The sequence below is a fragment of the Urocampus carinirostris genome, chromosome 13, assembly GCF_059441175.1.
Source record: "Urocampus carinirostris isolate Australia breed hairy pipefish chromosome 13, RoL_Ucar_1.0, whole genome shotgun sequence".
NCBI classification, from domain to species: Eukaryota; Metazoa; Chordata; class Actinopteri; order Syngnathiformes; family Syngnathidae; genus Urocampus; species Urocampus carinirostris.
In genome coordinates, this window is record NC_142361.1 from 20204488 (window position 1) to 20232469 (window position 27982).

A 27982-nucleotide genomic window follows, 5' to 3' on the forward strand; every position below is an offset into this window, starting at 1 on the left:
CTTTATACAACACAATAATTCGTTATCTAATGCATCAAAGCAAGTGTGTTTGAGAGCTGGCTCTCTTTAATGAGTTGAGCCGAAAAAGCCGGTTCTCTGAAAAGAGACGGACTTCCTTTCACTACATCAAACCGCTCGCTTCGTTTGCAACGGAAAAAAAACGATACCGAGATAGAGGCTTCCGCGGCGAACTCGTTTGACTTGATGGATTTGCCGTTTCGTGATAGTCGATGTATACCGGATGGTACCCATAATTAAGAAATTTGCGTTTTTCCGTACAGATTTTCTTGTACGTTGTACACGTCTTAAAATGCATAATAAACTTACTTTGTACGGCAAAACCATACAGGTTGACAGGTATGCATTTGAATGAAGGTTGGCAAGCCCCTTTTAGACCATGGAGGTTGAAGGTTCACAGTTCCTTGTGGTGAGTCTTGGGCAAGTACAGCTTTGTGACGCCCATACCTTTCCAGGCCATTTTTTGGGAATGTAGGTAATGTGCTCGCCCACACGAAACAGATATCACTGGTTTCCATAGTTACCATCAGCAGGAGAAGACTCCTGATCTTGACTCAGATACAGCACCTTTATCCTCTGGTCTCTGTTGTTTTTCGGTGTAAAGAGTGATCCAGCTCTTCAGACGAGCAGAGACGTGTGAAAATACTCATACCAGATCCTAAATCACAGAGGGGGAAGTTACAAAGCAAATACAAATTAAATAAATTGACGCAATCATTGAATTTCTGAATAAATAAACAATTGGAACCCGCATTACAAGCACCAACATGAAAAGTGGAACAGCAAAGTTCAATGTTGTGCAACTCAAACTGGGAATTCAAATACTTGATAAATACTACAGAAAATCTTAGAAAAGAACTTGTAAACAATCGTTTAAATGACGATTACTTAACCTTATACTGTATATGCCTGAAAAACTACAAGGTGTGGGTTTACACTGTAGAGAATGGCTTTGGTTTCCAGTAATGGTTTCATGTACTGTAAACAAAAAAGAACAGTTTCCTCAAATATGAAGTTACAAATTTTATTTTGGAGAAGCAGTTGCTGCTCAAATATTTTTATTTATTCTTGTTGATAAAATAATCACATGTTATAAACGATGTTGGGGGCAAAATAAAAAATAAAAACAGAAGAGATTTTAAGTAATCTTATTTTTCTTTTTTTCAAACAAAGGCCAAAATTACATTAAGTGCTAAGGGGCTTGTTGAACTTTGTCATGCAGCAGGATGACCTTATCAGAATAAACTCTGTAATGAGGCCCCCCGTGGGAGAGGCGTAGTTGAGAAATCCGTTTAGGCAGACATTTGTAAAGCCAACTTTTGTGAACTCTTCCATCAAATAAGTCATAAGAAAGTCACTACTTGAGCATTTCATCATCGTCTAGTTAGATAATAAAAGCCTAGATGTGGATTTTAGGGGCTTGCATGATAGTCAAGTCAAGTCATGTTTAGCCCTTAATCACAACGAGTCTCAAAGGGCTGCACAGACCACAGATTATTGCAAACTACAGACTATTTTACACCATCCCCTGACCTAAAACCTACACGAGGGCAAGGAAAAACTCAAAAACCTCAACATGAGGAAAATGAAGAAACCTTGAGAAGGGACCGCACATGAGGTAATCCTCCTTTCCAGGATTAGCAGGCTGCAATGGATGTTGTATTCACAATTAATCTCTTTTGTTTCTCAAGTTCTTGCACTCTCTCTTCTTCTCTCTCTTGCTCTCTTTCCTTGTCCCACACTCTCTCTTTTTCAGTCCCTCTCTTTCTCCTATTTCTTTCTTTCTTTTTTCTTTCTCCTCAAGTCCGCCCCCCGAGAGAATGTTTGTTCTTTCGTGTGGCCTTCGAGTTAAAACGAGTTTGACATCCCTGTTCTAAACAGTCTATCTACGTCAGTGGTCGCCAACCTTTTTTCAACATTAGAGCTACTTTTTTGTTACTGATTAGAGAGAAAGGCTAATAGTTTAAAATTATTTTGTGAAATAGTAACTTGTGTTATTACTATGTTGTTACAATGTTATTATTATGTAATTACAGGGTTGGGATTATTAGAAGTACGGTTGAAATAAGCACAGTCAACCACTACAAAATTGTTTTTAAAGACAATGATCATGTCATTGATTTCTCATGCCTGTTAGAAATCCAATTTCCTAGAAAGAGACTATGAACCTATATAAGCTATATTGAGAACCAGACCTCTAACCTGTGAGGGAGACATGCTCACTAGTCACCCACCATGCAGACTTCTATACACCGTGTAGTAAATATGGCCTAATTTCAGTGAAGCATGTTAAGATTGTAGCTTTGTTGCCATAAAAGGTAATAATTACCTATGGGACTTATTAAAATTCAGCTTGAAGTGCATTTTTCATGTAGGACCTTGCGTTCTGGTCGGCCTCTCGACATGTGCATTTTAGTAGCTCCGTCTTAAAGAAACAGTACTCCGGCATTCCATGGGATCACTTTGAATGGCAACTCGGCGCATGCCGCTGCTTCCGTAGCTTGTTAAGCGGCGTTTATTGCCTTAGTTTCAGTACAGTCAATAAACAAGCCTCCGGCAGATGCTTTGCATAACCTGAAAGGTCACTCAAAGTATGAAAGAAGACATTTTGAACTGTTACAAATGATCTTGTTACATTTGTTGTGCTCACTCAGTCATGTTAATCCATGTTGCGGTAAAAGGTGTGCTGCAGGTAAGGTACAAGAACTGTAGGTTGTCAGATCTACATACAGTACATGCCAATGGTTGACATTACCGCACATTCAATTATTATGCCTGAAACATAATACATCCCCAGAACGCAGTATGTCACAAAAGCTAGTACACCCCTCACATTTCTGCAGAGATTTCATTATTATATTTAAAAGAGCATCACTGAAGAAGCATCGCTTTGACACAATGAAAAGAAGTATGTAAACAAAGGCCATGGTCGATGAGACAAAGATTAATTGATTTGGCTCAGATGGTGTAAACTTTACATTAATAAATTAATAAAGGTATATTAGTGTTCCCAAAGTGGGCGGATCTGGGGGGGCGGTGAGGAAGAAGGGGGAAGTCAGAAGTTTGAATGTTTATTTGTACACCACACTTTAGGGCTGCACGATTAACCGAAATCAAATCGACATCGCAATGTGACGTAGTGCAGTTGTGAAACCGCAGAGCACTGCGTTTTTTTTAAGGTTTTTTAGTGAGTGATGGAGTTTTGGTCAACCACAATTGTTCCTGTTCGAGTTTAAAATCACAGACAAATCAGAGGTAAGTTTTATTAATAGCACAATACAATAAACACAATTCAAAGTTTGTAAGCACCACACTATGCCACACCCACCGTGTGAGCTCATTGAGTGTCATGCCGGACTCTGTAAACATAGTCCCAGACTCAACAAACGAGAAGAAAATGAAGCTTATACTGAAGAAGGGCGGTTCACCACTTGTTTGGACCTTTTTTGGCTTTGATGAAGCGGACGGGGAACAGAAGAAAACGTCCGTTGCAGAATTTGCTTTCGCATAGTCGCTAGGTTGAGGAAACACAAGTCATTTGTACCAGCACCTTAAAAATGATCACATATTAAAATACAAGGCATTTCAAAAAGGATTACATGTAAAAGACGAAGACGGTGCATCGACAATTGGACTGGACTGCATTAGCGATTAGAGGTAACACTTTTTATTCATGCAAGTTAATAAGTGAAATGTTATGATAAGAGTAACAAATAGTTGTAGCAGTAGTGATCATAAGTTAGCAGGAATGGTGGTTTTGAATTCATACTGGAATACATATCTTGCACTGATGAACATGCTGCAGTAAATTTTATATTACACTAATTGCAGACATGTCATGTTTACAGCCTTAAACATAGGTGGATTATTTTAGTGTGCAATCTTTACCATTTTATAATGTGCACAATTGATTTTTGTTGGTGTTTACTTTGTTTGATGTGGGTTATTTTTAGTGCGTACATTTTATCTTTTAAACTGTGCCAATTTTCTTGATTTTTTTAAAACTTATTATTTCCTGCAAAAATGTGGGAACCATTGGTCTAAAGCATGTGTGGCGGCAACCAGGTGAGGAGTACAAACGTGTTTGTGTCGTGTTAAAATGCTTGATAGAATTGGTAAGACGGCAATCAGCTCTTAGCTTCAAAAAGGTTGATGACCCCGGGAGCCAAACGAACGGTATAGAAAATGTTTGAATAGTTTTTCATTAAATTTGTATGGGAAGGAAATGAAGAGCATCCTGTACCTGTCTTTGACGTAGCTTAGGAAGGAACATCCAGGAAAACGGATGTATCCAAAGGATGTCCCTTGAGAAACAATACAATGGAACAAAAGTCAAGGAAAATGCAAGGAAGACATCACACTCAAATTCATGCTATAGATTTTTTGTGGTCAGGCAGACATTATGACGTCATGATGAACCCCTCTTTGTTTTTACATTAAGTTCAGTGTTGTTTACCTTTGAAAAAAATTCAAGATAAGGAAGTCTGTGAGTGTTTAATATTGACTGGATTAACCCCTCTCCCCTTTTCCTAATGCTTACAGCTATGTATTCTTCTCTTTTTTTCTCTTATGGAGAGGCCGCACCTTTGACGTGTCGCCACATGTGGGAACGATAATCCAGAATAACGTTTTCTATGATTTCGACTTTACAAAGGTGAAAAATAAAAAGTCCCACATAAGTGTGTTTAGTATAGTAAAAGTTAGCTGGATCACATAAATGAATTGTGTAATCGTTTGCCTCCTCACTGATGAAAAAGCAGGTAAGACATGTGTTACCTAGGATCATTCCACACCTTCATGCCGCTGTGACGGATGCATGGTTGAAATACATTCCATAACCCCCGCAGTGTGATGTGGTTTCGCGTGAATTTTTAAAATCTGAGTAAGGTGATTTTTACCTGAGTAATCACTGCAAGGTTCTTTTGTGAAATACTTGATCACATCATTCATAGAAGGTAGTTGTGTCTTATATGAAATATTGTAGAACTCCAATCTTATGTAGCATTTGTTTTGGCCTCTCCAATCACAGAGATTCAGTTGTATTTCCATTCAAAGATGTGTATTTACAGCAGTGACATTCAATAAGGAGAGGCAGATGAGGCACTGCCTCACCTGTCATGAGTGAAATATAAATTTGAAAAAATTTAAATGTTTATATTTATTCAGTGTTAAAGTTCTTTGTCATTTGACTTCACATTTTGATGAAGCTTCACATTCTTTCATAATTTGAAAATGTTCACTTTAAATTATGAATATTATTATTGCAAGTATTATGCAATGGATTACAGCAGTACATCTACTTACAAATGTCTCTACATACAAGCGTTTCAGGTTACAAAGGGCCTGAACGGCACATATTGCCTCTAGTTACAAAGGTGTTTCAGGGTACAAAGTCAAAAATACAGTACAGTACGTGCTGCCATTCGCCGCTCCCAGAGTTCTACTTGGCAAATCGGGGTATATGCATAAATCCCGACATGCTCTTCGAGTCTCCTGTTAAAGTTAAAAGGTAAATTGATATAATCATTGTTTCCTTTATTTCTCATTTTATTTTTTACATCATGTGCCTCTCATGTTATGGTTGTTGTGCGTTGATCTCATTTTTACATGTATTTGTTTCATGTGCTGATGTTCTTTTACGATTAATTAAAAAAAAATATCATACTTTTGCGTGGCCCGTAATGGACTACTTACAAATGTTTCAGGTTACAAAGGTACTGCCAGAACGGATACAATTTGTAAGTAGAGGTACCATTGTATTGTGCTGGACGTCTGCAGATGCAGAGTGAAGCGCGCAATTCTATTGCCTCATGGCAACAGGTGATATTAAGACCAAAGATTCAGATTTGGCGCACATCTCAGCCCCAAACAATAGAACTAGTGAGAGTATTAGTAAGCAAGTCAAGCCATACAGTAAATTCGTTTCTTGTTGCATGGATTTTTTTATAATGGAGGATTATTTATCTATTGACACTTTTATACAAAAGGAGCAATGAATTCACTTCATTTATAAGTCAAGATAAAACAATAGAATGTTTTTCTATGCAATAGTTCATATATTATTTTCTTGCTCTGCCAAGGAAATGATTAGTAAGATGTAAGTTAATTTATTAGTAAAATGACTGTGCCTCACTAGCCAAGAATTACACTGCATGTCACTGATTTACAGTATATATTGTGTTTAGAATTGTGTGTTCTGGATGTGAAAAGAAATAGGCTTGAGCAGTCATTCCAGATGTATTCTTGATTCAAGTAATTGCAAATTAAGTGAGTTCATAATTGGGAACACGCACAACAACTCATGAAAATATCCTACAGTACATCTGGCAATTAGTATGGGTCCTAAACATAGGTTACTAAAATATATCAAATTAATATTCAGCTCCTCCAGGAAGCCACTAGCTGCACTAATCAAAATAAGTCTTTACTTTTTAATAGATGTGTTGTTGTTTTTTGTATGGTGACATAACAGTATTTATAGTGTGTCAGTTTTGGGATTATTGCCATTATTATCACTTCTGACTAGTTTGGTGACGTTTTTGGGACGTCTGTCTTTTTCAGAATGGCTGATTGCCCCTTGGCTGTGATCCAAACTGTGAATGACTCTCTATGCGCCCTGCAATCTATGGGATACCCCGAAACTGCAGCTTTAAGATACCTGGAATCTTGCCAAAAGTGGACTGGCTTTGGCTCCAACTCATCCATGTCTCTAGGTATCATTGAAAGGGACTCAGCTGTGCTCATTCATCCTTGTATGTTCCTCTCTCCATCTGAGCACATCTCCTCCAGGAGGCCTGCTGTGTTGTTGCTTTAAAAGGTTTCACCCCAGTAATGAATGTTTCACCCACTGGATTTCCTTTTCTCTTTTGGTTACAAGGGTTGCATTTCCTACAATAAATATGGACTTTGAACATTGTACATACTGTACAATGTACAATACCACTTCTTCTTTTATGGTTGGCTCCCTTAACCACCTGGATTACAGGGGCCCCATCTCCTGTGGTGTGTTGGGAAAGTACAGCCTGGTGGAACACATTCCTCTCAAGGCCAACATATGTTTCCACCCAGTCTCAAATCAGAGACCTTTCGCATGTTAGACAAATGCACTAACTATTGCACTACGGAAGCTGTTTTTAAATTTAAAAAAAGGTTTAACAGAAAGTGAAAACAAAGTCCATATCACGAGTAAATGCGTAAAACTGTAGGAGCACAGTGCCTAGGAGGACTTGATCGATGCTATATTTTATATTTTAAAGTTGCTTTTTTACAGCAGCAACAATCACCCGATCATTTTAAAGATACTTAAAAGGCACTTACAGTAAAACACCAACCCTAAGTCGGATATTTGTACTCAGCCATGCTTAAAACCACAGTTGATATCCCAATCAAATATGCGGAAACCTAACCTTGAAATCGTTCTAGAATTATAAACTGTTGTCAGTAGAGTACTGTATTTGAAGTCATAACCCGTTTAGTTTGTTAATAGAAAGCAATGTTGAGTTTTATAAACTTAGTTCCGAATGAGACAAGAAATAATTCAAGAGTATTACCGTAAACTATAGACTATAGACGGACTATAGAGCGCACCTGATTATAAGCCGCACCGACCACATTTTAAGAGGAAAACCGATTTTGTCGCACCTGCACATCAGCCGCATGCGCCCACATTAAGACATGTAACACAATCACAAAATTAACCCAAACCTGACCCGCGTTTGTAACTGCATATAAAGTACTCAGTCCAAAAACCACAGCCGGCAAAGTTAACGGAAATTGATACCGGTACTTAAGGTTTGATGCAAACCTGCAGAGTCCGGATCCCGTTGAAAATACTCCAAGGTGAAAAACATGAATGTTTCCAAAGGTAAGGGTGGGAAAAATATATATCCACTTTTGTCCGCTGCGTCCACAAACACTTCTCACCTTTACTCCACTTCCCATCAGCCCCCGTTTTTGATTCGCCCGTGGAAAACATATCAGAATAAGTCTCTAAAATAAATACATTACAAAAATATACAGTTGCAAATACATATTATACATGGTTACACATATTTACAAAGAAAGACGGTACACCGAGAGAGTTTTCAAAGCTTTAATAATAATATTATAACTTTCATCCCAAACCGTGCCTGTGAGGGGTAGAAAAACGCTACTAGCAACACGCTCGCAACACAGTAAACGAGTCTGTTTAAAGAAATTTTCAGTACTTGTCGAAATCAAGGTAAACCGTCCTCATCTTCCTCCTTATAACTGACGTCAATGAAGTTGTCTTCCCCAGTATGGGAAGAGACTTTGTCATATAGACGTCGTCCCATGCTCGCCTTTTCAAAAACACGCTAGCAGCACACTCGCAAAGCAAGATATACGTGCAGTAACTCTGTTTCCTTCTTTATCGGACTGCTCGATTGCATTTAGCTTGAAAGCTGCGTCATATGCCTTTCTTATTGCAATTTTGCTGGTGAGGATATGTCCACGCTAATTTAAATTGTGCACAAGCTAAGAAGTTGTAGTCTTCCTCGGCGCATATATTCCACCGGTCTAAATCTTACCTTTTGTACTCGAGCGCCGCTGGCGGCTGTTAGAAAAATTACATAAATTGGCCGCATCACTGAATAGGGTTGAATGTTTGGGAAAAAAGTAGCGGCTTGTAGTCCGGAATTTACGGTAATAGTATTAGGGGACTTTATTTTATTTAGTATAACATGTTAGCTGTTGAATAATGGTCGATGGACCTCAAATGGTTTCTAGTCCATGGTTTGGACACCTCTGATTTATTTGTTTCGTCCGTCATTATATGTCATGAGCATAGACAAATGAAGAAATACTATCAAAAAGAATAATATCTCAGGAAAATTAGGCAGGATTGGATAATCTTTTGCAGCAGCCTTGTGTCAGAAACAGTTGCTCAGTGTTTATCAAACTTTTCGAGACAATATCTTAAATATATTTCCTCATCTTTTGCAGGGCAATTATAAACAGCTTCATCAAACAAATAAATATCTTAGATATACTACGTTAGTATATAACAATAAAAAGTAATTTGCTGTGACTACTTATATGGATGTTAGTTACGTGGCTAATAGCTGGAAGAAAGCGAAGATAACGACCAATGTGTCACAACCAGAACAAAAGTAGGACCCAGATGCGTAATGTTACTCACACTATAAGGCGCACCTAAAAGCCTTTATTTTTTTCAAAAACTGACCATGCGCCTTATAATACAGTGCGCCTTATATATGGATCAATATTAAGTCGCAAGGTCTCGCAACAAAGGCAAGCAGCCACCGACTAGATTTTTCCTCGTATGTGATGTGGCCCGCGGTGTATGCTGGGATACATATGCCGGCGTTTCATTTCCCAGCCAATGTGTCAATCATCATTTGAATCGATCACTAATGGATAAAGTTATTCGGAGGTAAAGGGTAACAGTAAAGTTGTGAGCGAAAAAGAAAATAGAAACTAAGGAATGGTTGGCATTTCTTGAATCCCAAGACTTTAACCTTCCGAATGATATTTGGAACGATGCATTTGAGTGACATCGTACGGACACCGCATCCGCATATTTGCTTCTTTGCAAGCTTTCGGAATGTTAAGGGGGTAATAAGTTTGACTGAACTATCTGACTGTTTTGTCAATGTTCCCATTGTAGCTCCTTATAATCCGGTGCGCCTTATGTATGGAAGATATAGGACCAAAAACTATTTTTTGGGGGTGCGCCCTATAACCCGGTGCGCCCTATAACCCGGTGCGCCCTATAGTGCGGAAAATACGGTACTTAACCGGGACGGGAGATCAGAACGTGTTCGGGGTAAAAAAACTGGTCTTTAGCCGGGACAGAAGTTTAAACGTGGTAGGGGTCAAAAAAACAGGTCGTAGCAGGAGGCAAACAGGAAAATCACGAACGGACGAATGGAAAACGGGTGACAAAACGGGACCGACGGGAATCAGAGTAAAAAATGCTTGCCTTGTAAAAACAGAGGTTCGCTGACGGACTGACAACAGGCAAGTGAAAGGACTGAGCTTAAGTAGGACGGGGAACCGATCAGGTAACCAGAAGCAGCTGGCACCAAACGAGCGGGCACAGGTGAGTGTGATGAGTAATCATGACACAATGCTTGTTTTTTTGCAAAGATAAACTTGGGAAATTTTCTTTGCCACATGAGACAAGGTCTCATGGCACACATTGTTCATCGGCACATTGGTGGAATAACATTGAAGTAGCATTGCATTTTCTGCCAATCCAACATCCACTGGCACAATATATACCTTTTGCTGAATTTAATGCTCATCCACTTCCTCATTCAAGTTGATGATGTATATTATCCACATATGTTGCTACACATAAAGATTTTATGAATGGAGGAGTTACCACCAAGTCATTGATAAATACCAAATGCATGCTTCTTTCAACGCCAGAGAGGTTACAATAGTGCAACCTTGGTATGTAACCCAACAACTATCTTTAAACATTCACTTAAGTCCGCCTCCCCCCATATATAACTCCTCCGTATGCTTTGGGTGTTGCTTGGAAGGAACAATGCCGGATTGTCTCCAAAATTCACTTCTGCCCATCGCTTGCATCACTTCCTTTACTGTAGTTACCTCATCGCCCATCACAAGGCATGGCTATTTTAGGTGTGAGGTTGGTGCAAAACTCATAAACAGCATCACAAGATTTGCTTCCACGCTCTCAGTCCTTCTACGGCTTCAGCAAAACATGCAGACAAGTCCGTTAATCTTTTGGGTGCTGAGTTCCAAAATGTTTAATCATGGAAGACACATTACCTTGGGTCAGATGGTAGCCGTTGTTGTAATTGTTTATGTTGCATGAAAAGAAAAGACATTTAAGGTTGACAGGTTGTGTGTGTGTACGTGTGTGTGGTTGTGTGTGTGTGTGTGTGTGTGTGTGTGTGTGTGTGCTTGTTGTTTGTACAAAGCCTATTCATTTTGCTGTTGATTTGTGCTGTACACGATGCCTTTAGTTAATAGTTTTTGTTTTATATGGTGTTGTATGAAGTTTATCTGTGAGTATATAAGCACTGCAACATTCTAAAAGTGCTGCATTGGCTTTCAGTTTGTGGGTTTGATCACCACTCCGGTAATTAATTGCTTTTGTACGAAGGCATGCATTTGTGTACGCTAAAGCTACCATGGTAACGCGTCATTCTCTCGACGTGATTGAAATTCACTTTCTAAAAGGAGAGGGAAAAGAAACGTAGCTTGGTTTTTATTGTACAAGCAGTATACTGTAGATAAAATACAAAAGAGGAAGGACACACAAGTATTGAGTAGTATAGATAGTGTCTGTATTTTTGAGGGGTTTTGGCTATAAAGATAATTCTAAAAAATTATGAGTGCATTTTTTGATCTTTATTAATTATTAGCTCACTCTTCAGGAATCGGTTTGTAAGTACAAGGACCAGATATTGCCGAAATGGTGCACAAGGCTACTTGCTAGCCCAAATTCCCAAAATAGTAATTTCTATAACAATGAGGAACCTAAAATTGAATGAATAGTAACTTGCCAAGAAAACATGAAACGTTAGGGAAAACTATTATTTTGGGATACTCCTTAACATTCCGCCGGCCTGCCAGACTGTTGATAAACAAAGTCATGATTTTATGATGTCACCACTCACTGAAATACGTCGTGCTCATATCATTGAAAGCTTAAACCCTTGGGATTCAAGAAACGACAATGACATTTCAAAATGCACTCATCACAGAAACATTACGAACAGACTGAAACAGGATACCATAAAACTATAAATCCGGCATATCTCACCAATTACGTCTCCTGTGAGTCAGCTCTTGGGATGATTGTCTGCAAATATTAATAAAACTTGTTACATCCAGGACCAGCACGGCGGCGCAGTGGTTAGCGCTTGTGCGGCACAGTTCATGTCATGGGAACCTGTCGTGGGTTCAAATCCAGCTCCAGACTTTCTGTGTGGAGTTTGTATGTTCTCCCCGTGCTTGCGTGGGTTTTCTCCGGGCACTCCGGTTTCCTCCCACATTCCAAAAACATGCATTTCAGGTGAATTGGCCGGTCCAAATTGTCCCTAGGTGTGAATGAGCGAATGAGTTGTCTGTCCCCGTGTGCCCTGCGATTGGCTGGCAACCAGTTCAGGGTGTCCCCTGCCCACTGCCCGGAGATGGCTGGGATGGGCTCCAGCCCCCCCGCGACCCTAATGAGGATAAGCGGTACGGCTAATGAGATGAGATGAGACATCCAGGACCATCGAGTGAAACCATAGTTGTAAAATTATTTAATCCAAGACACACAATAATGCCTAAGGATTAAAAAAAATCAGCCTAAAAGCATTCCTGCATCATTTGACAATCCTTCTTGTAATCAATTTGTTTTATGTCCACAATTACTCTTTAAAACAAGCAGACATGTCAGATCATCAAAAATGTAGCCATTAACCAATGACCTTTTGATTGACACCACTTTCGGCCAATAGCAGGCTTTCTTTCCGGTCCACAACCTGCATTACTCTATAAGTCAAGTCAAGTCATGTTTATTTGTTTAGCCCTTAATTACAGGAGTCTCAAAGGGCTGCACAGACCACAGATTATTGCAAACCACAGACTATTATTACCCTATCGCCTGACCTAAAACCTACATGAGGGCAAGGAAAAACTCAAAAACCTTAACATAAAGAAAATGAAGAAACGTCACACCAAAAGTTAATAAAACCTCATTTTTACTTTAAATGTATATTTATTTTTAAAGACATTTAATCATAGGTACTTACTAAATACTATTTTGTTATTTTTTTAATGATTTTAACTGGAGTACCCTGGTTTCACGGGCCTGTCTTGATAAAACGCACATTGCCTCCTTTAATTTTGAACACCTTTAGCCAGTAGTATCCGAGTCAAATGATGATTGACACATTGGTTAGCCAATGAAATCTTTAAAGAACAATACGCAGATATACACAGTGTATTTTAATTAGACCCCAAAATAAACGTGTGCAATGCCACTCAGGATTAATTTTTATGTGTGAAGAATCATTGACTCCTTCGAAGTGTCTAAAAACTTGTCCAAAGGAAAATACACAGTTGCAAAGGTTTTCTTGCTGTAAACTGGTCGTCTCTAAAAGGCCACTTTTGGAAACGGTCAAACCTACTCTTAGAAAAGTGTTAAAAATACAAAGTTTTGTTTTTCAGGTTGATAACAAATTTGAAAAGGTACCAAGTAAGGCTTTTAGCTATTGTCTCACCTGTTTTCTAGCTAGATGCCCATGCTACACTCATCTGCATATATATGCAAACATATAGATATTATTTTTCAAGGAAAATGAATTTTTATGAACTAATGGTATCTCGTAAGAATTATTGTTATTTCTGTAAGATTTGGGTATCATTTTGGTCTGTAAAAGCCGGCCTAACTTTGAATAAAATACTTGTTAAAATTTCTACAAATTGGTTACGTTAGAGATGTTTGATACCAGACCGATTTCAATATTTCTTAAATTTACGTTTATATAGTGTTACCATATGGGGAAACAAGTAAAAATCGTATACAGTCCCTTGATTGTGAATTGAAATGAAAATAGTAGAATGGCAACATTTTTCTTCAGACTTGAGCACCCTTTGTGCCGTTCTACAGTAAACATTTTTATACTTTTTTAACTAAACACTCCATCCATCCATTTATTATTCACCCATCCATCCATCCCAGTGACATGCAGTCATGCATGCAATGCCTCACCTGCCATCATGGAAATACAAGATGAAAAAGGCTATACAGTGGTTGTATTTTTTCAGTGTTTATGTTCTTTCTTATTTCACCTCAAAATGTTGGGATTTTTCTTTTTCCAAATGGTTGAATTTTCACATTATGAATGCTATTAATACAATCAGTATGTAATGTAACACTGAGCCTAGCGTCTGCAGAAGCAGAGTGAGGCAGGCAATTATAATTCCTCATGGCAGGGGGTGATAGTGAGACCAAGGATTCTGATTTGGCATACACCTCTGCCTAAAAATAAAATTAGCATTAGTTTTAGGGAAACTAACATTAAGTCAAGCCATCCATAATTATTTTTCTTGGTACATGGACTTTTTTTTTATAACAGAGAATTGCCTATCCATTGTTTCTTTTAAGAAGCACTATGAGCACTATACTGAGACTAAATTTATGCAGAGTGAGGCATGCAATGCTCTCGCCTCATGGCAGAGGGCGACAGTGAGACCAAAGATTCTAAATTGCTTCACACCTCAGCTCCAAACAATATAATTAGTCATATGTTCTCCAAAAAAACGGGTGGAAACATGTTGGACTTCGAGAGGGATGGGCGCCACCAGCCTGTACTTGCTCTAGACACACCACAGGAAATGGTGCCCCTATGACCCTAGTCCAACCAACCAATCAACCAACCAAACATATCTTCTTAGCAATTTAAAAACAAGTCAAGCCATCCAGTATTTTATTCTAAATGCATGGGCTTCTTTTTTTCATAATGAAGGATTACCTATCTATTGATGCTTCTATTAAAAAAAGAGCAGCACATGGACTTAATTTAAGAGTTAAAGTAAGACAATAAAATGTGTTTTTTTTCTGCTTATGTGCTTATATTATTTTCTTGGTCCGACAGTCAAAGGGTGATTAAGATATAAGTCAATTTATTTGTAGATTTAGCTGCGCTTCACTGCATCGATCCCATACACCAGCCAACCTTCCACCCTCACTACACATGGAAACGAGAGAGAAATACTAACATCAAATGACTGAAGATAAAATAAACAGGAAGAAAGGAAAGGAAGGGAGACAAACAAACAGAGCGAGCGAGTGAGGGAGAGAGACATGGAGAGAAAGAGAGAGAGGGAGAGGTGGAGACCCACTCTCGTTCTTTTCTCGGTTCGCTTTGAATAATCGTTGTCAGCATGCCTGAAGCGTGACAGCAAACTGGTTTATCTGGGTGACAGGAAAAGAAGAGAAACAACAGCGATGTGTCAGAGCACTTTTGGCAGGTCTCGGTTGCAATAGAAGCGCGACTATCGACGCAGCTAGCGGAAGCAAATGTGGCAAAATGGCCCGTTTGGACTTCAAACGACGAGACCCGTGACGATGACTTGACGTTAGTTAGCTCGGTAAGTTCACACAATAACGCTCAACGCGTTTGTTTTTGTTTAGGTGTACATATGTTTATGAGTTTTGACATTATGAAGTGTAACATATGCCCAAAATTAAATTTACACCCCAAAGTGAGTTCTGTTTTTACCTGTTACTCGCCATAACATAAAGTTATGAACATGGAGTCTTGCGAGCGCCATTAGCTCGTCACTTTCAGCAGTTTTCGATCTTCTTCATTTGACTCTCGTAGTTTTCAATTATGTTTTTCGCAGTGAGTGTATTTTTTGGGTCGTTAAGTTTCAAATGGAGACTCGTGTTTTTGGGCCAAAGAGAGGAGCCGCACCCATAACTCGCTTGTACTGGAATTTCACCTCCCCTCATTCATTTATGTTGAAGTGTAATTTTTGGGAAGAACGGTAAAGAAACTCAGTATTAGGTTCCATAATGGTAACAGTAGAACCCCCGGATACGACATTAATCCGTTCTACGGTGGAAATTGCAAGGTGAAATTGCCTTATAACGGGGGATAAAATACGATGGTAATGAGCTGATAGGTTCCGAAAATCATAATAACAAATTATATGTCGTAAATGCTACTTATGTGTAATACACGTGCATATGATTAAATAACATTGTAAGTAAATACACATGGAAAGGAAAATGAATTGGATTAACCTTTTGTAAGATGTGACTTTTTGCTGGTCAAGTGGTGTTAACGGTTGGATGCAGGGGGGGTACGATGGCGAATTAAAAGTAAAACGGGTTTAAAACTTTGTCATGACTTTAGAAAACTCAGTTGCTTTGATTCTCTCCTTTTTCCTCATAATTTTCCAGATGGCAGATTGTCTGCATATACATGTATATTCCATAGCAATTGGTATTAATTCTTATTTTTTTAATATCTATTGTTTTTTTTTGTTATCATCTGATATCTTGTTCCTTTAACTTCACTACAAGTCTTTGGACCCACAGTGAATGAACACAATAAAATAAAATACGGTATTGTTTCGCCAATTCTCAAAGTCTTTACAAAGTACATGAGATTCTGACCCGAATGAAGGCAGATCAAGGCATTGTGGGAGGGAGTTGGCATATCATTCTCCTCATTATGTTGTGACGCAATAGCAAACAGACAACTTAAAGAGCCTTGAGACGTGTGACTCGCAGTCATACGCACAAAAACTGCAAAGTGCGAAATAATTTGTTGCCGATATTGTATAGTGGGGAAAATGTTGTAACGAGGGTTCTGAAAAAACGTCTTATTTCATATCGCACAGTCAAAACATCGCAGGGTGGGGGTGCCATATCGTGGGAGTTAACTGTATTTTTCCTGTTGTCACAACATTTGAGTTAATGCCATATTACTTATATAATAAGGGATATCTAGGGTTATAGATTATTAATGAGATATATAGATTGCACAAAGATAATTTGTTGTCATTTCAAAATGGCTTGCAGAGGGTACCCAAGAAATTGTATTTTTTTAAATATTTATCGGTGGTTTTGTTTTGTTAAATATTAGAGGTTTGATAACGGACAACTAGTAGACTATCATATTTATCAAATTCAAGTACTATATTCTGAAAATAAAATAAATGTTTGAATAATATTTTGCTTTTGGAATTCTTCAAAAATCATGAATTTCAATTATTCAACCTTAAAAATAAATTTATTTTCATCTTACTTGGTTTATATGATGGAAAAACAATTACTTTGCATTGAATCGAACCCACGCATTTTGCTGAGGTTGATACTGAAAGTCATTAATCACGAATTGATATAGTTCAAGTTTTTCAAAATTCCCTAATATGGGTCGGATGTGTGATTGTTGTTTTTACAGATTACTGCTGGTTTGGGGGTATTTTAAAAGAGATGACTTTGGAGGTAAATGCAAAAAAAAGGCGATTTCATTTTTTATTTTGAAAGTTATTCATGGTTTTATAACATTTTCTGACAAAGTATTGGCCAAACTAGTTACTAAAATCTCATTTAAATATGCTTTGTAAAAGGATATATTGAATAAATGTTCTGCTTTGGAGTACATTGATTGAAACAGAAATATTTTAATCTTATCCGATTAATGAACAGATTTATTGATCATTAAATCAATTGTTTGTGGCAGCCCTTGTTAATACATGTTTAATTAACTGTGTTTATTTTGTCTTCAACATCTCAGCCTGCAGTATGGCACGTCGCTCTCAATGTTCTTCAGCCGGGGATAACCCCCTACACCCCAACTACCTTCCTCCTCACTATCGGGAAGAATACCGCCTGGCAATCGACGCACTGATCGAGGAAGAACTGGATGGCTATTATGATTTTCTCCAAAAGGCAGATGTGGTGGATTTCCTTGCTGCGCCCGAGATCCAGTACATCCAGAGCTCGGCCCGCCTTCCCCAACAGACCACCTACCAAGAACAAAGTTTCCTTGAAGATGCAGGAGACAGCTCCTCGGATACATACTGGCCAATCCATTCTGACCTGGATGCTCCCGGTTTGGATCTTGGATGGCCGCAATTGCATCTTTTTGGTGGCCCCACAGAGGTGACCACTCTGGTTAATCCTCCTGAGCCCGACATGCCGAGCATCAAAGAGCAGGCCCGGCGACTTATCAAGAATGCTCAGCAGGTGGATCTTTGTTCTTTTGTGGCAATAGACGACATGATTCTTACAGGATTTTCACACTTGTCATATTATTTCCCACAGGTGATTGCCATAGTCATGGATATGTTTACTGATGTCGACATATTTGCCGATATTTTGAATGCTGCCATGAGAAACGTTGCCGTCTATATTCTTTTAGACGAACAGAATGTGACTCATTTTCTGAACATGGTGTCCAACTGTAGGGTAAATCTACAGGGTATCCAAGTAAGTCTTTTAAGAAAATATATTCTACATTCTGTTTTACAGTAGTCCCTTATTTATCATGGGGTTTACGTTCCAAAAAACTGTGATAGGCGAAATCCATGAAGTCAAGTCAAGTCATTTTTATTTGTTTAGCCCTTAATCACAAAGAGTCTCAAAGGGCTTCACAGGTTGTTACACATAAGCAGTTTAGGTTATTCATATGCTTTCAACTGATAAATAAAAACGCTGGCAAACTTAATTTCAGTTAATAATTCATAGTATATTTCAGAACCTTAGTAAACTACCCTACATATTATAAAATTAAGGATGACAGGGGAATTTTTCTAAACACAACATATTTATTCACATGGAATTGGGAAAAAAGATTTTCTTTTTTAGCATTGAACGTGCTAACTGGTTTGGCTTAACAGTTGAGTACATGCAGTTTTACACCTGAAGCATCTCAACATCCCCGCGACCCTACTGAGGATAAGTGGTGCACATAATGGATGTATGGATGGGCAACTCACCATGCTATACAAACTCTACACTGCCCTCTAGCAGTTGGAGATAGCATCTGGTTTGCACTTATTTAAAAAAAAAAAATAGCCAAATAGAATGGAAATCCGTGAAGTACCGAAACCGTAAAGAGTTATAGCGAGGGATTTCTGAAGCTGCAAGTTTGTCATCTCAGCGCCTTTTAACACTTTTGGTTCAAAATGTATTCTGTCCTTTACCCATGGCATAACTGCCAATTGCAGAAGAGCTATCCAATACAATAAATTTTTGGTAGTTTACTACGCCAGTTTATCACACATTACAAAATTCGCCTCTTCAATTAAATTACAAAAATCAAGCAATTTGAATTTTTGTATAGAATTTTTTTTTTTAGAAATACATCGATTTTTGCAAATTTGACAAAGTTAAATCATACCAAAAGTGTACAATCAAGATGTTAATAATCTCTACTCAGTTGTTAGCAGTTATTTTTTAAATGAAAAAATAATGTAAAAACACTTTCATCTTAAAAGATGGCATTCCTAAAGCTTATCATGAGAAAATATTCAAGTCCAAAAATTCTCTTTATCCATTGTGAAATATGATTTTCAATGTTTGCCAGCTCTGTAGCAGTACCATTATCAATTCTGCCTGCTATGTTGCTTACATGTGAAATTGATCAGGTTCTACTCTTGGATGGAGTTCCTTTGGAAAGTAAATTAAAAATAATTGACTTTTTAGTAGCCATAGTTACACAACATTAAAAATATTCACAATTTGTACAGATAAAACAAGTGCATTTTTAAAACATGAACCTCTCCTTCTTCAACAATGTTGCATATGTCTGAGCAAGGAGCATAATTAAGGTTGTAAAAATCCAGTAACAATAGCAAAGCAGGAACACCTTGGCAAATTAACTCACTGAGCTGTATTTATGAAAGGTTGGGCATTTTTATATTCTCAGATTTGAATATCTACACATATACATATGTAAATAGATAAATTAATGCTTCTATTTTTCAAAGAGGTATTTCAAGTGATGGAATAGTATGGGTTAGGAGGACTATGTTGATAAATATAACCAAAAAAATGTGTTTATAAGAAATGTGTATATAAGAAATGAAAACAGGTTCCATCATTACAATATCATTTTCACAATTTATGTGACTTAAGAATGGTGCAACAAACTGAAACAAAAGTAGGTTTTTGGACAGGGGAGGATAATAGAAACAAACTCAAGATGGCATTATTTAACACTTTTCAGAATTAGTGAGTTAGAAACTTTTATTAAAGTCAGCCACCATGCAACAATGTGAAGCGTTAGTAAGACAACTCTATATTATTAAAAAAATGATCATAATAATTGATGAATTATGTCTTACAATTTTCATCATTCCTTAATTTTATTTAATAATAGGGCAATTTGAAATACCATTGCAGCAAATAACCAAACATAGATTTTTTATTTACTTGAAGGTTAATAGCATAAATTGTGCTTTTTTTTCTTTTTAATTGAACCTAGATGTCAACTTTCTTTTTTGATACAATACAAAAGTAACCCATCAGCTTTCAGGGATGACTGCAAACGTGTTACTATATTAACTCTTGTAAAGTTTACTTTGGGCTCAGATTTCAGGTAATCTTCTGTAAAGTGGTACAAAAAATTTTAAGAACAATGAAATACGGCCACACTGTCACCCTAATTTAATCTAAATGTAAGGACTACAATATTTCATTTGCAGTTTCTTCGTGTAAGGACTGTATCTGGAATCACCTATCATTGCCGCTCAGGGAAGTCCTTCAAAGGTCAAATGATGGATCGTTTCTTGCTGACAGACTGCAGGGCCGTACTCAGTGGGAACTATAGGTAATGTTTCTACCTGCCGCTGCCACTTAACAACAAAGAAAATTAAGTGTTCATAACACTACAGAATATTTTGATGCTCTAAATTAAATATTTTAGTATAGTGAAATCTGAAAGACTGAACATTGACTGACGCATTTTCATTGTTTTTGTACAGCTTCATGTGGTCCTTTGAAAAACTGCACCGTTGTATGGCGCACCTTTTCCTTGGACAGCTTGTATCAACCTTTGATGAAGAGTTTCGGATTCTCTTTGCTCAGTCACAACCATTATTGACTGACGTGCCTGCTGCGATGGAAGACATTAACTTTTTACAAAAAAAGCAGTACCCAGTTAGAAGAACTTCACTTGTGAACAGAGAGCCCAGAAAACTGGCATCAATGGAAATGTCTCAGATGGAGGATTGGAATAAACCACCATATGAAGACCAAATGGATACTGACTGGAGAATGTTGCCCCACAAAAGGAATGAACCTTTCCATGGACCTGTTGACATATACGGTCAGTCAAGGTTTCCCATAATGGAAAACCCTGCTATGAGGCGCAATATTTATGGTGAAGGTGTTCATGGCAGGTACAATTACCCATTCCCAACTCAACCTACACCAGACTTTGAGGGACGGGGAAGGTTGTTTCAGCGAGGGCAGAAGAGGATTGTGGGCACAGGCCCTGAAGGAGATTATCGGGGCCATGAAAAATTTTGGAGCCAAAACTATCCTTCTTCAGATCAGTATTCTGAACCGGGCTTACCACAAGAGATGGAGCCATTTGATAACTATGACCCCGTGCTTAACTATTTAACATCTACGAGGAATGTGGACTTTGAGCAGGTCTCAGAAAAATTACAACCTCCTGTAGATTTACCTTCAAGTATAACTCAGCCCACAGACGACAAGCAGTTTTTCCAAGAGGCTAAAGAAGATCGAAAAGACCCCATGGTAAAACGGGGTTTAAGGAACTGGAGAATCAACTCTTACCTCAGTGCATATGATAATCCAGGAGATGAAAGCCTGCCATTAACGCCATCTCAGGCAACAGATCCTTTTGAGGATACAGCCAACCCTGTACAGCCTACAGCTCCCATCCTCGATTCATCAATTCCTAAAATACCAAACGTACGAGAGTTCAAAATTCCTGCCATTCCGAGAGTAAGCCAATTACCATGCTATGCCAAAGCGCTTGCCGTAGAACCGGAGCAGTCAAATAGATTGTCAAATGAAAATCTTACTGTGTTGGCTGACACCAAATTGACACCAACGCCCTCAGAATCATCATCAACAACAGAAGGGGAGAAACCAGAAGAAATAGAACAAAAGGAATCTAGTGCGGATGCTCGAAAGGATGAGTCATTTCGGAGAAAGTACAATGCAGCTCTGCCAAGAAGCTCAAGGTTAAGATCCTCTTTAATATTCAACTCTTTGGAGCAGATTTCAGCAGGGCAACAAGATGAAGAAAATGACAAAAACGAGAGCGAGCAGAAAAAACTACCATTTGCGTCCCAAGCTTTTGGACAAAGAAGATCAGCTGCTAGAGATTCCTACGCATGGAGTCGTTATTTAAAGTCATTTGATAGCTCTGTGCCAGAAGGGTCGAAACAAGAAGGAAACTGCAAACCAGAGGATAAAGATTCTTCACAGGAAGATTTAAAGAGTTGCACTGAGAAGCTCGAGGAACAAGATTCATTAAAACCTCCAGATATTGAAAAAGTAAACGTTTCTCCATCACCGTCCAGACTTAAGCGGTCTGAATCTGATTTGGTAAAAACAGGTCAACCTCTAGGCAAAAGCTTGTTGTCTGTGGATATGACTGATCCCGATAAGCGACTTGCTTTTTTCAAAGAAATGGCAGCAAAACGCAAAGCTGCCAAGTCTGCAGAAGCTGAAAAGACAAAAACTAAGACCGTCATTAAAACATCAACAGACAGTGTGAGTGTTGAAAAAGGGAAATCTGCACCAAATGACGTAATGAAAGATGATATGGCTCCCCCAAAGTCATTGTCATTGAGTGTTTTGCCAAAGGATTTAAGTAAAACACAATCCACAGATCCACTTAGCAAGACAGACAATCTGGAGTTACAGTGCAGTGATCTAACCGTTATCTCCCAAAGTTCAAAACCCGAAGAACTTAGACCCTCAACTGAGGTCAAAAAGAAGAGCCAAACACTAATATCTGCGTCATCTTCAGAGAAAACAGAAGACTCAGATCTTCACAAATCTGCCATGAGTAAGTTGAGCTCTGGCCTTCAACCCATTCAAACTAAAGAAACGCATTCCAATCTTCCCTCGCTTGAGTATAGCACAGATAAAAGCATGTCTCCGGTTCTTAAGTCTACCTTTAAAGAGTTCATGTCGTTAACTCCCATAACAGGGGAATCAACATCATCCTCTCCATCTACCAATGTTACTTTTGACATCCAGACTCAGGACACATGTCAAAACAAGACCGATACAACAGTACAACAAGATGCAAAAAGCTATAACTCTGAAAACCCTCCATTCATTCATACTCATCAATTCACATCAAATCCTATTGACTCTCACCTAAACTCATCTAGCATACAGTCTTTAACTACTGATAAAATAGACTTAGAAGTGTCTGTCAGTGATCTTGCTACCACACCAGGATCCACCAAACCCACTGAGGAAAAACTACCCTCTATCCCAAAGACCAAAGCAGACGTTTCACAAAAACAAGTTTCTGCTTCAGGTTCAAGTTATCTTTCCTTGTGTGGCTTTGCATATGAGAAGCCAGCTTTGCAATCTGCTCCAAATTCAATATATGAGTCCCTCAGCTCTGTAACCAATCCAGTAGTAGATGAGTCTGGGGTGTCTCTCCCCAGCCTAGACAAAGGTGACATCTCTACACAACGCTCATCTTTTGATGGATCCTCAACTCTTGTTACAGATTTATGTTCATCTGTTTTGCCTTCCCAAACTGAAAGAACAAGCACAGAAACCCAAGTGTCTAATGACGACATTGACTATTCAATTGACACAAAAACAATTACAATGTTACCTAGCTCGGTTGTTACATCTGATACGGTCGAGCCCAACAAAAATCTCAACTCTGAACATTCTGACGTCTACAAATCAGAATTTGAGCTTTCCCTCACAAGCAATAGCCTAGGCTTTCAAAATGATATCAGCCAAGATTCTAAATTGCATCTGCCTTGCGAAAATGAGAAGGAGGACAGTGAACCGGCAGGGCAAAATAAATATTCGGCAGAGGAGACGGAATCGTCGCAACAATCCAAGCATCCGAAGACAAGCCAGTCACGCTACCATTCATCAACTGCCGGTGTGCTTTCGAGCAGCAACCTCCGAGACGATACCAAGCTGCTGCTAGAACAGATTTCGGCAAACAGCCAAAGCCGGAGCGAGTCTACGAAGGAATTACCTGTCACTGACGATGAAAAAGAGGATGAAGCCGACAAAAATGCCAAAAGGGAAAAAGAAAGGGAGATTGGATCACTGCCAAAGGTGTCTCAGGACCGTGACAAGCTGCTTGAGAAACTCCAATGCATGAGGAAAGAGAGGAAGGTTTACAGTCGCTTTGATGTAAGTACATTTTTCTTCCCACTCTTGTGCAAATGTCACTAAAGTAAGCCTGGCAAATGATTTGTTTTCTTGCTTTTAGATGACTCCTTGACTGGGATCCAGAGTGAAAGCTGAGTGAAAAGATTTGAGACTGAACTTCAGCAGAGATATGCCAGGCTGACCTATGATTTTTACATGATTCAAAAAAAAATCAATAGGGTAACATTTGTATTTTTCCAACGCTATTAGTTCAGTCAGGATGGGGTACGTTAGCAGACGGTTCACAGTGCATGTGTATGTGATGAAAAGTTAAAATTACATTGGGTAAAGTGCAATTTGTGATTACAGATTATTTGAGATGCCATTATTCCTATAATGCCAACAATATATAGTTACTATTTGCCCTCAATGAAGCTGCCTTGAATATTAAGCATGCAATTCCTGGTTTTATAACACGGGGGGGTTAAATATAAATGCTGAAAAAGTAAAGCCTATGGTTTCTCATTATTTGCCTGGATGGACTGTAGCTTTCCAAATAGAAGACATTTCTATCCTTGCTAGCTACAATAGGCCTAGGTCAGAAACAGAAGTTGTTATATAAGTCATTCCTAAGACTTAAAAAGTGGTCGGCGGCGCCCTCTGTTGGCTGCGGCTGCATCGGCTCGCTACAACGGGTCAGGTGCAATCGACATTTCGTTCTGTGTACATTGTTACACAGAATGACAATACAAGGAAATTATTATTATTATTATTATTATTATTATTATAATATTTTCTGTCATCTAGTGGTTGGACCTGTAACTACAGCCACTATTCCAACATTTTCCCACCACTTGGGGGCAAACCAAGCTGTTACCACATTGGTGACTTGTTGGGAGAGTGATGAAATTCCCTATAAAGGGCTCACTCGTTTCTGCTGAAGTCATGTTCCTAAATGTTTGTTCTTTTTAAACAAGCAAACTCATTTTTGTGTTGTTTTTTTTTCCTCCTTGTATACTCAAGTAAGTATTTGGTAAAGTAGGGGACCTGGGATTTTAGGATGAGTTCTTAAAATAATCATGATACCATTATGGAATTATTGCCTTTGACTCATTCAATGCCAGACATTTCTCTCAAATGCCAGACATTTTTTTTCATTTTGAATAATTTTCGAAGGCCTACAAAAAAATCTGTAGCTATACTGTATAGGCAAAGGCCATATCTTATCTAAAGCCTGAACATGTTTCATTAGGGGGGAAAAAGCATACTTTGTAATCAATATTTGAACATTGCAAAGTTTCTTGAAAATACTAACTTGCAAGAAAACTTCTTTTTTGAAAAGATGCATTTCAAGCAGAACTTTTACTTCAGTGCCTTTTACCTTGCATTTGTTATACCCCCGATATCTAAACAATGCTTTCTATAAACACTTTGCTTGCAGAATATTCTATTACAAGATCACTGAACTTATGCATGAACTTTGTATAACCTTTCAGCGCATGATGTTTACAGTGACGTGATCACATGATTTCGGTCACAAAACGTCATTCCTTCCTGCCCCAATGATGACCAAGGGACTATTTTTGAAAGAACAAAGCTCTGTTGAAGCGACTGTCCATACTTATCCATATCTTCGCTATTCTCACCACGCTCCTTCACTACGCCTACTTGCCATGTACACACTCTGAATCACTGGAATCAGGAAGCAACATTAGGAAGTGTGGGCTTCGTGTGTGGATAAAGATCTGATCATCTAATGGTGGTTTATCATACTTAAATCATTCCCAGAGGCTTGATACTTACTAATGAGAAGGGATAACCCTTTTATAGTAGTTTTTTTTTTAAAACAAAAACATTATGTTACGTTTTGGGATAAAGATAATGCTTCTCATAACGTATTTATACATTATGGCATTGAATGAGTTAATGATTAAGAGAGTTGGTCCCAAATCTATTCCATACCACAGACCTGTTAAATGTCTGACAACATTTTCCCGGCCCAAGGATGGCATTAACATGTTTGTACTCTTTCTTAAACTACGATAATAATAAGAGCAATTATGGCTTGGAAAGTGTCTGTTGCGACGCCCGAAAGGCAACTGCGGCCGCCCGCGTGAACCTCACTGACTTTTATTAAAAGGCAGTTCACATGGGGTGTGACGGTAGCGTGACAATAAAAAAATAAGTATAATAAAAAAGAAATGTGTTTTTCTCTCTGCCCAGCTCCAAGTGATCCTCGTACAAGTCTATAGTCCAGTGGTTTGGGACATTTTTTTTAGAGTAAGAACTTTTTTAAGTATTTTCTCCTACTGTTGTTTAACTGGTGTCAGTTTTATCACAAAGGTATTAGATAACAGATAAGCTCCACTTTTTTAAGAAGCAAATCAAACAAGTTACAAAAAAATATGGAATTGGTTCTGTGCATTTTTATTTCAAGTGTTTTATTGTGTGCGTGTTTGTGTGTACTTTGTGACACTGTTGCTGATTTTTTTTTCATGTGTCTCTCATATTTCTATTATTATTGTTCAAAAATACAGGGACCTCAAAGCCTGTTCATGTACAATAATGAAGTTTGCTTAGGAGTAAACGACAAACTTGTCTCTCCTCTTTGGACTTTTGAGAAACTTTGTTTTCTTCTGAAATTGTGCCTTACCTATAAAACCTGTAAAATAAAACAAACTTAAAACAAATCTATTCAGGATACTTCAAATGCATGTGTTGTCTTTTAGACTAAATGTTAAAAAAATAAAAGTCCTTCAAAATGTCCATTATCAAATTTTCGCTCTCGGGTATTGTAAATGGTGTTCCTGATTTTGTTTGTTTGAGTGTCTCTATGTGTGTCTTTGCATAAAAATATTTTGAATACACTTTACATGACTACCTCCATTTTAAAACTGTAAATAATACATAACATAATTTAGCAGCATTGAAAGTGACCTGAGTAATTATGATGGTTTTTTTTGTTTTGGTGTACCTTTATTGTAAGAATTGACATTGTAGCAATTGAATGTTTCAAACTCTGAGCCACTCCCAGCAAGCCCACAGAAAAAAACTAAATTTGAAAAGGCTAATTCCATAAGTAGTAATAGCTAATATCTTACAGTTACTGTAGATTTCCTTTCTAATTACGCTAGTCTGTTTGTCATGAATTGTCAAGTGCCCTCACCAGCACTCACCCTTTCAGCCCCAGCTGCCACTCGTTCCCTAATTAGTCCTCCTCCTATTTGAGCGTGTCATTCTCATTCACTCCTGGTCAGTCTGTCAGCAAACCTCCACACTTGCAAGGCAAGCATTTTTGACTCTGGCTCTCGTTCTGTTCCCGACTTGTACTATATCCTGTATCGTCCCTGGCTTCCCTATCGTCTCCGTTTACCCGACTTGTTCCAAAGTCCGACCACGCTCCGCTCTCCCATCCAGGCTACCTGACTTGTTCCATCTCTGACCACGCTTCATTCGTGAGGGCTTCCCGCACTGCCTGCCCAGCAAGCACCAGATTGCGTTTTTTTCCTCTCGCCCTGACATCCCCGATCACTCAATAAAGCATTGTGTTAAACGTTACGCAATTGGGTACACTGCTTGTACCGTTCGTGACACTGTTGCTTTTGTTGAGAGCTCCATATTTGCATTACTATAACTGTACGGAGGGATGCACCAAATTTTCAGCACCAAAATGATCAAAAGTGCATTTACACTTTCGCCTCAAAGAAAAACCAAAACAAGGCTTGTTGTGATCAATCTATGTATGAGGCTCTCACTCAGGCTGAGTTTGTGCATGACGTGGCTGCTTGTTTTTCAATTTGCACCTGACAAGGAAGGAGATGTTTAAAATGGGAACTCTGCAAAGTTTTTGCCAACGGGACCTTTTTTTAAAAGTTGGTGTGTTCCTCCGCTTTTTTTCTAGAAGCTAGCCAGACTTTGGCAAATGTTTACATAAGAGGTTTAACCATTTTCTAGCTCATAGCTACTTTATGTTACTAATTAGCACAAAGGGCGCCCAGTTTCATATGTATTTCTAAAATAACAATTTATTATTACTATCTTATGACTAGGGTTATTATTGGAAGTAGGGGAAAGTGACAGCTTCTCCAGCCGCAAAACATCCCATCAGAACTCATACGAAATAGTGGTGAGCAAACTATATACAATTTG

General features: G+C 38.4%; 2 protein-coding genes across 3 annotated transcripts; one reads left to right on the forward strand and one right to left on the reverse strand.

The window, feature by feature from the left end:
* Window positions 1-522: 522 nt before the first annotated feature.
* Window positions 523-15415, reverse strand: LOC148353992 (uncharacterized). Its single transcript, XM_088352003.1, has 6 exons — window positions 15255-15415; window positions 14875-14947; window positions 4262-4322; window positions 3460-3532; window positions 3347-3377; window positions 523-634 (listed from the first exon to the last, which is right to left on the reverse strand). Exons 1-6 carry the CDS (start codon window positions 15304-15306, stop codon window positions 523-525), a joined length of 402 nt encoding a protein of 133 aa, XP_088208129.1. The 5' UTR covers window positions 15307-15415.
* On the forward strand, window positions 14735-26523 carry sack1ha (scaffolding CK1 anchoring protein Ha). Of its 2 annotated transcripts, XM_088351426.1 has the most exons (7): window positions 14735-15123; window positions 16947-16990; window positions 17283-17734; window positions 17813-17977; window positions 20197-20321; window positions 20476-23875; window positions 23955-26523. In XM_088351426.1, the coding sequence occupies exons 3-7, from the start codon at window positions 17291-17293 to the stop codon at window positions 23964-23966; spliced, it is 4146 nt and encodes a 1381-aa protein (XP_088207552.1). In that variant the 5' UTR covers window positions 14735-15123; window positions 16947-16990; window positions 17283-17290; the 3' UTR covers window positions 23967-26523. The 2 variants fall into 2 exon arrangements, with proteins under 2 accessions (XP_088207552.1, XP_088207551.1); XM_088351425.1 differs by lacking the exon at window positions 16947-16990.
* The last annotated feature ends 1459 nt before the right edge of the window (window positions 26524-27982 follow it).

Coding starts and splice junctions, on each gene's coding strand:
- LOC148353992 (XM_088352003.1), bottom strand. CDS start 15,306: ATGGCGCTCGCAAGACTCCATGTTCATAACTTTATGTTATGGCGAGTA. Junction 3,533..4,261: donor CTAAGCTACGTCAAAGACAG/GTACAGGATGCT, acceptor TCCTCAACCTAG/CGACTATGCGAAAGCAAATT. Junction 635..3,346: donor ACACTCAATGAGCTCACACG/GTGGGTGTGGCA, acceptor GCTCGTCTGAAG/AGCTGGATCACTCTTTACAC.
- sack1ha (XM_088351426.1), top strand. CDS start 17,291: ATGGCACGTCGCTCTCAATGTTCTTCAGCCGGGGATAACCCCCTACAC. Junction 17,735..17,812: donor TTATCAAGAATGCTCAGCAG/GTGGATCTTTGT, acceptor TATTTCCCACAG/GTGATTGCCATAGTCATGGA. Junction 20,322..20,475: donor GTACTCAGTGGGAACTATAG/GTAATGTTTCTA, acceptor GTTTTTGTACAG/CTTCATGTGGTCCTTTGAAA.